General features: G+C 38.2%; 1 protein-coding gene across 9 annotated transcripts in view; it reads left to right on the top strand.

Annotated features, from left to right (window-relative positions):
- The first annotated feature begins 2,478 nt into the window (after positions 1 to 2,478).
- The window catches only part of ICE2 (interactor of little elongation complex ELL subunit 2), a 67,005-nt gene continuing 56,519 nt past the window's right edge, over positions 2,479 to 12,964 (top strand). For 2 of the 9 annotated variants that reach the window (XM_040492861.1, XM_040492862.1), the window contains exons 1-5: positions 2,611 to 3,073; positions 3,300 to 3,440; positions 3,543 to 3,667; positions 5,379 to 5,483; positions 11,992 to 12,253. In XM_040492861.1, coding sequence (XP_040348795.1) covers positions 3,627 to 3,667; positions 5,379 to 5,483; positions 11,992 to 12,253 — 408 coding nt within the window. In that variant the 5' untranslated portion in view covers positions 2,611 to 3,073; positions 3,300 to 3,440; positions 3,543 to 3,626. Of the gene's footprint in view, positions 2,579 to 2,610; positions 3,074 to 3,299; positions 3,441 to 3,470; positions 3,668 to 5,374; positions 5,484 to 11,991; positions 12,254 to 12,964 lie in introns of those variants that run through there. The other 7 variants (XM_040492854.1, XM_040492855.1, XM_040492859.1 and 4 more) reach the window with 7 other exon arrangements.

The following is a 12,964-nucleotide window of genomic DNA, read 5'->3' as shown; positions in this document are numbered from 1 at the left end:
CCGGTCATGATCTCACAGTCTGTGGGTTCGAGCCCCGCGTTGGGCTCTGTGCTGACAGCTCAGAGCCTGGAGCCTGCTTCGGATTCTGTGCCTCCCTCTCTCTCTGCCCCTCCTCTGCTCATGCTCTGTCTCTCTCTGTCACAAAAATAAATTAAAAAAAAAAAAGAATAAAGGAGACATACATTTAATATATTGTAATGGCAAAAGTTATAAGACCCAATTTTTAGGATCCACTTTATCACTTATCATATAATGTTGGAAAAGTCATTGGACAACCTGGGCCTTAGTTTCCTTAACAGGAAAATAAGAAGTTAGACTAGATAATCTCCAAAGTTCATTCTGGCTCTAAAAATTCTGATTCTATGTGCTATCTTGCAACCACTGGAAATCAAATAGACCAAACCAGAGTATACTCTTTGATGATAATTTGTAATCTCAACACAGGCCACATATGGTGATGTTACCATATCACACTACTATGTGCTGATAACAGCAGCATAAGTGCCTGAACTATTCTTGAACAGTTTCGTAAGCAGCTGCTAAACAGTAGGACAGGATTCCCAATTCTCTCTGACTGCGTGCTTTAAGAGACAGTACCCAACACTTGAAATTCTACACTGCTTTGATGTCCATCTCTGTCCTAGCACAGGCTGTCAACATCACTCACCTAATAAGTGCTACCTGCACAGTGCCAGTCATTGCTCTGGCTGATTTGCAAGTATTCATAAGCACTGTGTCCTAACCTGCCTCTGTGCTACAACTCATTTAATACATTGCCAGATAAACTTTCCTGAAACACAGAAACTCTGACTGTGTCATACTTCTACTGATAAACACCGCCACCCAGCCCAGCATTTCATTTCTTATACAATAAAGTCAGAATCCTTAATCTAACACATATGTTCTTGTGTGGCCTCATCCCAGTCTGTTTTTCAAACCCTTTTCCTCTACTACTTTTCACAGTCCTTGCATTTCAGATAAAATAAATTACCTAAAGGTCACTGGATTCAAGGGAGATTTTTTTTTTTTTACATTTATTTATTTTTGAGAATCAGAGTGAAACAAAGCGTGAGCGGGAGAGGGACAGAGAGAGAAGAAGACACAGATTCTGAAGCAGGCTCCAGGTTCTGAGCAAGCAGTCAGCACAGAGCCTGATGTGGGGCTCGAACCCACAAACTGTGAGATCATGACCTGAGCCGAAGTCAGAGGCTCAACCGACTGAGCCGCCCAGGCGCCCCAAGGGAGATTTTTTTTTTTTTTAATTTTTTTTTCAACGTTTTTTTAATTTATTTTTGGGACAGAGAGAGACAGAGCATGAACGGGGGAGGGGCAGAGAGAGAGGGAGACAAAGAATCGGAAACAGGCTCCAGGCTCTGAGCCATCAGCCCAGAGCCCGATGCGGGGCTCAAACTCACGGACAGCGAGATCGTGACCTGGCTGAAGTCGGACGCTCAACCGACTGCGCCACCCAGGCGCCTCTTTTTTTTTTTTTTTTTAGTTTTTTTTCCCCAAGGGAGATTTTTAATAGAAGTATAATTTCTCTCTGAACATAGCTTTACATAATATCATAAATCACTGTAAAATTTAGAACATGTTTTTCTGTTAGCACACACACTGGACTCTGTGCATGCAATAGATTTATGTGGCTCCTTGTGCTGGTCTCTTTCTAGAATTTCCTTTCTCATCATTCGCATACTTCAAATTCTTCAAATGAGCTGACATGTCAAGTGTCTAACGTGGGAACTGATACATAAGTATTCAAAAGGTATCATTAGCTATTAAAAGCTGCTTTTTGTCCCTCTCACTAGTAATTTCTCTCCCTCTGAATTCGTACAATTTCTCTTACGTAGCTTACTACTTTCTATTTTGTTTTATAATTATTTAATGTGAATGAGATTCCCAATGATCAAAAGCTCCTGGAAGAACTGGTATTCAGTCTTAGGCCTATATATGTAACCAGCACCAAGCACAAATTGTAAGTGCTCAATAAATCTTTCCTTAATGAATGAGAACAAAATTAGTGGGAGAGCCAGAGGGGCTGCTGGTGGAAACTGACATCTAAAGTGGGGTGTGACATCTAAAGTACCGTGTTGAGCACAACTTTCTCCGTTATTTCATGTAATCCTTTAAAAAATACTACCAAGTAGGTACTAATAATATCTCCACCTTACTGATGAGGAGACAGGGTTAGGAAGCTAAGACATTATTAGCCTAAGGTCACAACCAAGTCTGATCGGGTCCTTCCAGTACTGTACTTGTCATCCGTCCTCCTTTTAATTCATCATCCCCTCAAGGTCGAGGACTTTCTAGGACAACACGCAACCCCTGGCTCCTTCCTTCAGGCCAGCCGCGACGCACCGGACCTCGCAATTTCTAGCCGAAATACCCCGAATACGAGAGGGAGTACTCGGGCCCCGCCCCCGGCGTCGTTGCATACGTCATTACGCAGGGCCGAGACGGCGCGGCTACGTCCTTTAAATAAGGCCTTCCGAAGGCGCGCGCGACAGTGTAAGGAGTGGGGTGGAGCGTGTGTGGAGTGGGGGCCGCGGCCCGGGTCAGAGCCGCCGCGGACTAAGAGGTGGGCGGAAAGGCTGCTTTGCAGCAGAGGCGCGGAAGGAAGGGCGCTGCCCTGCAGGCGGGCGCTCGTGAGGGCGGGAGGAGGGAACATGGCGGCCCCCTCGGCCGGACTAGGACCCTCTGCCCCGGGTTTTGGCGCGGCCCCCTCCCACGGCTTTGCTCACCCTTTTAACTTGCCTTTCTGGAACCTTGTTTCTCCTTCCGCCCCCTTCCCCAGCCATTCCTTTTACCTTCATCGACCCTCCCTCCCCAACCCCACAACGGGTCATAATGTGAGAGGTGGGATTATGTAGGAGCAGGTCAGGCCCGTCAGGTACCGAGAGACCGACTCTTAAATGTGACTGCTCGTTTCTCACATACCACTTTATCAGTCCGTTCCGGATGAAGGAGAAGCAGTGAACATAGAGTGGTCAACCCAGATTCGCAGTCCTAGTGATTCCTCTGTATGATCCTGTGAAATGTCACTTAAGTCACCTGGACCTCAGCCTCCTCGAAAGTGAGATTCTTTTTGAAAGCTTCTTGATAACCAGGGAGTTTTTGTCCAGCATTGCTTGCCAGAATCTGCCCCATGCCGTGTATGTTTGGGAAGACGGAAGCAAGGTTTATTTGGGCATTAAGGGAGTGCAGGGGATCTGAGTTAGGACTTACAGCGCCATGCTCTAAGTGATTTAGTATGTAACCAGTGAGAACACCATTCTGTTTTGACCCTTTTATTTCCTCAGTGAGTGTCCTGAGAGTTACATTACTGGAGTAAGTTAAATGGAGAAGGACTCCTACATCAGCATTGCTGTTCTGCTCCAAAGAACCTTGGGAATATTCATCTGTCTGCTGTATTCTCTTTTAGGTGTCCCTGTCAGTTGAGGGTAGGTGTTAAAGGTTCTTCTTACACCTAGGTTAACAGCCCCTGGCCCAGCCGGTCACCTGCTTTTGATCCTGACCTTTGGTTTTTCCTCGGTTGAGCGTAGATTCTGGAGAAATCCTGCCTCCGTTGGAGCCTGCACTGCCAGGCAGCAGAATTGTGGGCTAGAGTGAAGCAGAAATCTAGAAATATGAGCTCCATGATGGCCATGGGTGAACCCAGGCTGAACTGGTGAGTTACATCTGTTTGTATTCTAAAGAGGAGTGAAGTGGGACTGGTGGCTGGTTTAGCAAAGGAGAGTTTCTGGCCTGGAGAGATTTGGAGGAAACACAAAGATGATACAAGTTTAATGGTTAAGAATGTACCTGGATCTTGTCTTCACGTACTGAGCACTTTTGAGTTATAGCTGATTGCACTTCCTCTCCTAAAAATGACAATAGTTCATCACTCAGATTGCTACTAGGTATTGCTTCATCATGTATTTATTGTTGGTCTCTCAGTGAAGGAGACAGGCTAGAATTTTCTTGTGTCCAAGAACCTTGCCTGTATCTGTACAAGTAATAGAAAAACCTCTTTAAGAGTAGACAAGCTTCATTTTGTTAGAGTCTATATCAAGTGGTTACATAAATGCATAGACTGTTTTAGAAATATATGAGAACTTCACAAATAGCAGACTTAGTAAGCGTGGTTTTGTAGGGATCTAATACATAGCCGCGTTAGATCAGTTTAACACACATTTACTGAGCATCCACTCTTTGCTAGCCAAAGAGAATACTAAAGTTACAAGAGATGACAAAGCTGATTAAAATAGTACCTGACTCAGAAGGTTCAATCAGTATGTGCTCAGTAAGTGTTTTTGTTGTTGTTGTTGTTGTTGTTGTTGCAAACAGTACTCCCTTCCTTCAGGGAGTTCACTGTCCCTGAGTCTCTGACTTTGTTTTTGTATGATATACAAAATCCTTATAATTTAATGAGATTTCACAGATAGAGTACCATAACGAGTCATAAGAAACTACATTGGCACATAGCAAGTAAGACATTCTAATTTTTATCATTTGTACTTTAATCACAGTGGGTTTTTTTTGGTAAACACTTTTAAAAACAGAAATTAGTGTGGAGCAAATATGCTAAGATTTCCTATTTGGGGAATGGGCAGCCAGAAGTTACCATTTGATAGACTGTTCTACTGTAAGTTGTAGAAGGCATGTACATTTATGCTCCTTGCCATAAAGAATGTACTCAGATGCAGCACAGATGCTCTTAAAATGCCATTGACATTGTGAAACCAAATGTGAACCTTTGCACAGTATTGTAGCCCTTTTTCCACAGATTCCTAATAATCTTTGTCCTTTATAGATTATGGTTCTCATTGTTTTTAACTTTCTAATTCCTTCAGCCAGCTTTTATTAGATGCCTTCTATATGGAAAGCATTGACTATAATAGCTTAGTCTCTAATTATGATGTTATGGAAAATCACATAAGACCTTGAAGTGGCTTTAGCAGAGGCACCCCATTTATCACATTGGCCAAGTTAATGAAAATAGGTAAGATATTCAGTCTTTGTAGTGTCTTTTGGCCTGGCACAATAATGCATGGTACAAAACTAAGAGCCTGGGGTGAGCCCTGCCCCTGACAGGCTCTTATTATACTTCAGTCTCTTCTTTGACTCTTAAGTATCTCTGACATTTAATTGGGTATTAAGGAGCAAGGCTGATTATTTGAACTGGAGAATTTCAGAATGAGCCTAGGCTAAAAGCTACCCAAGTAAAACATCTAAACTCAAACATCTGGTACATGAAACTGAAATTATAAAGAAATGATTGTCTTGGAAAAGGGTATAGGGGGCAATAGTAGTTGTAAACTACAGTTGTACCAGTGTGCTGCTTAGTCTAGCATGAGATTCTGAATTGTCAAATGTAAGTTAATTACTTTGTTTCACAGGGATGTTTCCCCAAAAAATGGCCTTAAGACATTTTTCTCTCAAGAAAATTATAAAGATCATTCCATGGCTCCAAGTTTAAAAGAACTATGTGTTTTATCTAACAGGTAATGTATTTATTTATTTGGCTATTTGTTTTCATATTTGATTGTTATTTTTCTGGCAGTTGAAGTGTTATAAATGTGTCCAGTATTAAACATTCAAATTATAGAAATGTAAAAATTAGAAAATGGAAGAACCCAGTACCCAAGGATGGTTAGTCTTTGGTTTGTTTGTGTGTGTGTATACATTTTTTCAGATCTTTCTCCACGTAGATATAAAAACAAAAATGGGATCATATTATAAATAATGTAAAATACTAAGAAACTGTTTTACAGTTTGCTTTTTTCATTTAAAATAATATTTTGTGTAGTTTTCCATGCCTCTACACATAGCTTAATCTTAATTGTTGCTTAATACTTCATTATATAGATTTACTTTCAATTCGTTTAGGTAGTCTGAATTTGCAAAATATGTTCCTCTTTTTTTGTAATTATAAACAGTGCGTTGATGAAATTCTTGTAATAGTTTTCCTAAGCTAAATTCATAGAAATGGAATTGTTCGGTCAGATGGTGTATGCATTTTATATTTTGATAGACACTGCCAAATTCCTCTCTGCTATGAACATGCCTGTTGAGTGGTAATTTTCCCTTCTCACTGCTTGCCTGCCTGTAACATCTCCTTTCCTTTGTGATTGGCTGTTATTGTGGATGAATCTTGAAGCCAAGTAATTGAATTTACTAGAATGGACTGTAAATACGCCAAGTGAGGAATTGGGGAGCTTCTCTAGAGTTCAACATTTACGTTCATCTTTTCTTCACTCATTTTGCAGTGGAGGAAGCATATTTCCAGCCTGTGTATGGAATGGGCCCCCATCTGTTCTGCCTTCTCAGTACCCTTTCTGTCAATTAGCATCTGCTCTTATTCCTGTATTTTCATCTTTCAGTGTTTAAAGGTGCTCAAGTTTTTCCTGCTCAATCCCTGGATTCCATGTTACTTTCTTACTTCTGCTCTCATTTGTACTTAGACTTCTTTAAAAACTCGTGTGTGTTTGCTGGGAGGAAAAGGGGGACAAAAAGTTGTAAAGCGTACAGAAATCATTTGACAAAATGGCAATAATAATAAGTCCATCCCTTCAATAATTACTTTTTAAATGGATTAAACTTTCCAGTCAAAAGACAGATTAGGAGAATGGATGAATAAAACAGAAGAAAACACGTCACTGCACATCCCACTGCCTTTGCTTTTACTGAACATCTCACTGTAATCTGGCTTCCACCCTCGGTAGTCTACTAAAACTGCTCCTCTCAGGATCATCAATGAGCTCTTGACTATGAAGACATCTCACTCTCCTGGCTTTCTGGTGATAGTGATATTTCTGTCTCTTTTGCGTCAGCCTCATTATATTGGCTCATTAGACTCACTCTGGTACTTTTAAGAAATAATGATTTTGTACTCTCAACCCAGCTTTTGGAATCCAAACCTTTTTTTTTTTTTTTTTAATTTATATATGAAATTTATTGTCAAATTAGTTTCCATACAACACCCAGTGCTCATCCCAAAAGGTGCCCTCCTCAATACCCATCACCCACCCTCTCCTCCCTCCCACCCCCCATTGGAATCCAAACCTTTAAGGATGACTCTGGAATCAATTAATTGACCCCACTGATATTTATTTAGGTTATTTCCATCCCTTTCCAATTATAAACAATGAGCATCCTTTTTATACATGTGCTGATATAAGTAGGATAAATTCCTATAAGAGGAGGGTATGTATGTTTTTTATTTTGATAGATGCTGCCAGATTGCCATTAAAAACATTTTAAAAATGCTTTTTTGATTATCAGATGAATAAATAAGTTCACATAAAAGCAAGCAGATGTTGTATTAAAGAGGCAATTTTAAAAGCAACATTCTTGCCAAGTGCATAATTATAATGTCTTTGCTAATATCAGCTATAGAAGGTTGAGTAAATCCTGTATAAATGTATCTATGAATTTTTTTCAAGCTGATTTTGTTACTCAACTTGTACCATTTCTTGAGGATACCTTAATTTCTTTTTTTAATTTCTTAAAACTTACTATCAAATAAAGAATTGCCTTTGTTTATTTGAATCAAAGAATGCCTACCAATTGTAATATCCTGGAAGAGGAGGGTAAAGAGGTATATCTTTACCTTTTCTTAAAGGTAAAATGAACATATATCTTTAAAAAAAAAAAAACACTGCTCACCGTTTTGTGTACATTTATCTCAGCCTTCGTCTTTTCAGACTAAAAATTTTTAATATTCGTCTTCTTTATCCTGCTTCTTAATTATTTTAATGGTTCTTTTCTTTTTTTTTTTTTTTTTTGAAATTTATTTATTTATTTTGAGAGAGAGCACTAGTGAGCATGAGCAGGGGAGAGGCAGAGAGAGAAGAAGAGAGAGAATCCCAAGCACAGAGCCCTGCGCAGGGCTGTAGATCATGACCTGAGCCAAAATCAAGAATTGGGCACTTTACCAACTGAGCCACCCAGGCACACCGTATTTTAATGGTTCTTTTCAAGTTTGGTTCTAGTCAGCATATCCTAGATGTGGGTTATAGTCTGAATTACGTAAGGGAAAGGATATCTTGCTGGCAGTTGGGTACAGCTCCTAAAATATTTTCTTCTTAGGATATGCTTGTTTTTTTTAGATTTCTGTATAGCACAAAACAATTTATTAGTGTAACTTACCTTTTGGCACAGAAAAAATAAAGACACGACATTGATTTCATGTTTCTAGTCTTTTTTGCTCACGTTAAATTTTACTAAGTTTTGTCACAGTAAGGAATGGGTTTTCAGACTGTGGTAATTTACAGCTGTTTTATTGATGGAAATATTAGAAAAAACTGTAAAATTTTTATTATCCATAATTTTGTGTGTTTTGCCTTCTCCCATCATATTCAGGAAAATATTGGTAACTCTCATTACTCTGCTTTCAGTAATATGAGATTTTTATTCAGCCCTTCTCCCTCTACTGAAAAGTAAACATTTACCTTTTTTTAAATCAAAGTTTCTGATTGTAGATCTTTATAACTGAGCTTTAAACCAGCAAGGGGGAAAGTAGCTTCCAATTTAAAAAATTATGAAATTTTAACGTGTCGAATAGAGAAAAGTAAATCAATCCAGAAGGTACAGGTAGACTTTAGATGGAGGCTAGAAGCACCATTTCCAAATGCTACTTTAAGAAGCCACCTAAACCAGTAGACTTAAAGCATAGGAAACTAAGTTTGAATTCTGCCTTTTCTTCATAGAAACTTTAAGAAAGGAGAGTGGGTAGTTGACAAAATGAAGGGGAAAAACTTCAAACCATCAACTGAAATAAAATATAATGCTGTAAATGTGCATAGAGAAACCCTGTCAGATGCTTTTGGCCTGCGCCCTGATGAAGATTTTGACAGCACTGCACATGGAAATGATCTTGATGTACTGCCATTTCATTCTTTGCTGAATGTAGCCAATTTAAACTGCTAGGATTTCTTGACATTCCTACTCTGGCATATCTGAGTCAGCATCTTGTTGCTGCAGCAGCTTAATTAAATTTGCCAGTTTGTGCCACAAGGACAGACATGTTCTCATATTCAGAGAGACAGCTGTGAAGCAGTATTGTTAAGAGTTGCGGACACAATACCGTTAGGTTTGAATAGCTCTCAAGACATTTTCTAGTGAGAAATCAATTTGCTGTAATACATTTCTCCCAAGATCAGCAGTTAATATTCATTTTGTTAACCTAAAATATGCTTATTTTTATACAGTTATTGGAGAAACTTTAGTAGCTAAGTATGTCTTCTTTCACCTGTATTATTTTCACAGCCAGTCTAAGCATCTGTATTTTAATTTCCAAAATTCTTTTCCCATCCACTAACCAGCTCTTTTGATTAGTTTTCCATCTTTAGTTTAGCTCTAGAAGAGTACTCTTGAATATTTTGCTTTATTTTGTTTTTTTCTAAGAATCTTTGCATTTTTACTGTATTTGCTTTAGTATTATAAAGCTGATTTAAAACAAATTAGCAGTGGTTTTAGATGGGGCTCACCTTTTATCCAGATACAGATCTAGATTGATAATTCTCAGCTTTATCAGGCCAACACTGTCCCACTTTTGATAACAAATATTTATAAGAGATGAGATACCTCCTTTACTAGCCTGAAATGGAATTAGCCTCCGACACTATATTTAAAAGTAACGTCCGATGGGGCGCCTGGGTGGCGCAGTCGGTTAAGCGTCCGACTTCAGCCAGGTCATGATCTCGCCGTCCGTGAGTTCGAGCCCCGCGTCAGGCTCTGGGCTGATGGCTCAGAGCCTGGAGCCTGTTTCCGATTCTGTGTCTCCCTCTCTCTCTGCCCCTCCCCCATTCATGCTCTGTCTCTCTTTGTCCCAAAAATAAATAAATGTAAAAAAAAAAAAAAAAAAAAAAAGTAACGTCCGAGATATATAAATGTGAAATCAAAGAAAAGAATACATATTATATATTTTAATATGTAAATGCATAGATACTACTGCACTAGAAAATATAATGCAGTAGTCAGATGCACCAGCTAAAATGAACAAGGTTAGATTGAAAAGAGGTTAATATAAACTGTGCCATAGAAGATCATAAAAATAAAAGAGAATAAAATGTATTGGTAGGATAAGTAATAACAGACCAGGTTTGTTTGTTTATGATCAGAGAAAGCCTAAAGGGACCTTTGAAAGTTGTGTAGTACACTCTCGTATGTTACATTACAGGCATCTAGTGTTCCTTAATCTCTCTCTACATGCCTTCTTTTGTGACAACCCGGATGTAGCCACAGGCTTCTAAAATTCCCCGAAGAAATTAATACTGTCATGATTGCAAGCCACAGCTCTGAATATTTCTTGTGTCTCTCCTTTCTCCCTCTTAATCCCTTATCCCATTATCCTTAGGATTCTTCTCTATCACCTATTCAGTATGTACCCAGTTTGGAAACCTAAGATCTATGTAACCATAGTTACATTGTATTAATGTACATATCCATTTGATTGCAGAGTTTTAGAGAATAGAGACTGTATTGTGCCCCAGTGTCCAGCGTTAGCCTGGCACATGATAGTCACTCAGTAAATATTAATGAATGGGGAGATGAAGAATGAATCAATAGACAGCCATCCTTCTCATTAGTTTCCCTTCCTCTTGTGTTATTGTTGTTATTTAATTTGGAACCAGATCACGGTGAACAGTTAACTGCTATGGAAAATAGAATTATAGAGGCTAAGGAAGTATAGTTGTATGTGTGTGTATTTGTGTACTTTAAAACTCTCTTATTAAAAGTGTAGATTGCTAGGGCACTTGGGTGGCTCATTCATTTAAGCGTCCAACTCTTGATCACAGCTTACTTAGGTCATGATCACATCGTTTGTGGCATTGAGCCTAGCATTAGGCTCCATGCTCACGGCGCCAAGCCTGCCTGGGATTCTCTCTCTCCTCCCCACCCCCCTCAAAATAAATAAATAAATAAACAAATATTTTTTTAAATGTACGTTGCTACATTTGAATACTAGGAATAGAAACAGATTATGAATAAGATAAGAACTTCATGTTCATATACCTACCTGGGGCAGAAAGGTGTTTTTTTAGAAATTGCAGGTATCGTTTCATAGATATGATAACAGGTTCTGTAGTTACCACTTTCTCGTCTAGTGCATTTCATCATAGATAATACCAGATTTTCTCTTTTGCATTCATTCAAGGCATAAAGACATTTCCATGGATTCAGCCATGTACTAGTGTTAGAGAATTGTACAGCTTTTCTAAAGCCACTGTTGCTTCCATAAAATATGGCACACAGTGTTGGAATTTTCTTTTTAAATCTTGAGATAATTAAAGCAAAGGAAACTAGAAAATTTAGAATTTCAATTTGTGAACTTTTGACTTCATCGTATCCTGCTTTTAGTGGCTTTTGTTTATATTAATGGATGTCACTTACTGAAGAATTTAAGCTTTTAAAAACAACTCGCATCGTTGGGGTGCCTGGGTGGCTCAGTGGGTTGAACATCCAGCTCCTGGTTTCGGTTCAGGTCATGATCTCACAGTCTTGCAGTCAAGCCCTGAGTCGGGCTCCGTGCTGAACAGGGAGCCTGCTTAAAATTCTGTCTCTCTCCCTCTCCCTCTCCCCCTGTCCCTTGCTCACACTCTCTCTCAAAAACTAAAATTAAAAAAAAAATAAAAAAAATAAAAACAACTTCTATTGTAATAAAATGTAAACATGGAATATCTGCATATATAATTGATTGGAAAGAGCAATTACCCCTCTTGAGTAAAGGGAAAATAGTTCCAAATTGAATAACTTATCTAAGGAGTTTGCCTCTCCCTCTCCATCAGATAATTGAAGGTAAACTTGTAATGTGATCGTATCCTGCAGAATACTTAATTTACACCAAATGGCTAAACATCAAAATGCAGGTGGCAGAGTTAGATAATAATCTGGAATTTACTATGTTAATCACGCTATATTCTCCCTGGTGATTGAGAATCATGAAGTTCCATGATAGTAATCTTCATGTGAAAAGCACATATTTGTAAATTGTATTTTTTTTTCCAGACGTATAGGAGAAAATTTGAATGCCTCAGCAAGTTCTGTAGAAAATGAGCCGGCAGTTAGTTCAGCAACTCAAGCAAAGGAAAAAGTTAAAACCACAGTTGGAATGGTTCTTCTTCCAAAACCAAGAGTTCCTTATCCTCGTTTCTCTCGTTTCTCACAGAGAGAGCAGAGGAGTTATGTGGACTTGTTGGTTAAATACGCAAAAATTCCTGCAAATTCCAAAGCTGTGGGAATAAATAAAAATGACTACTTGCAGTATTTGGTATGTATGCTATTCTTCAGCTTCAGTAAAAAATATTTTAACTTTGCTTTTATGTTTTTAGGCACAATCCTATTAACAAAAATGGAAATTTAAAGAGTTTAATTGACAGAGCATTGGTGCTTTCATTCTTTTGTTGGTTCTTTTATAATAGGCATTTTCCTTTGGTTCTGAGCATATTTCACTCCAGTCCATCTTAAGTACTAGCAATACAGTTTTATAATGCTCACAAACAATTTTAAGTTTTTAATTTCTTTAGTTTTAAGTTTTCAATTATATAAATGATGCTGTATTGAACATCTTTGTTGCAAACTCTTTGTTCACATTTATACTTATTTCCTTAAGATAAATTCTTTAAAATATAATTGCCTGATCAAAACTATACATGTTTTTAAGGCTTCAATCTGTATTTATACCTGAGTAAATTGTTCTACAAGAAGTTTAAACCAGTTTGTACCACTATTGTATGAAAATTTTCTTTAAAAAAATATGTATCTTCACTAACGCAGCACATTACCTTTTTGCCTCTAATTTGATATGGAAAATATGGTGATCCCTTGTTTCATATTAATTTACAGTGTTTGATAATGAAAGTAAGTCTTTCCTATGTGCTTATAAGCCATTTCTTTTTTTTTTTTTTATAACTTGCCTATTCATGTTATTTGCACATTTTTCCATTTGGATGTTTGTCTTTTTTTATGTTAATTTAGAGCA

This window comes from Herpailurus yagouaroundi, unplaced genomic scaffold (genome assembly GCF_014898765.1).
Source record: "Herpailurus yagouaroundi ecotype Mexico unplaced genomic scaffold, PumYag 184, whole genome shotgun sequence".
NCBI classification, from domain to species: domain Eukaryota; kingdom Metazoa; phylum Chordata; class Mammalia; order Carnivora; family Felidae; genus Herpailurus; species Herpailurus yagouaroundi.
This window is presented reverse-complemented; position numbering and strand designations above follow the sequence as displayed.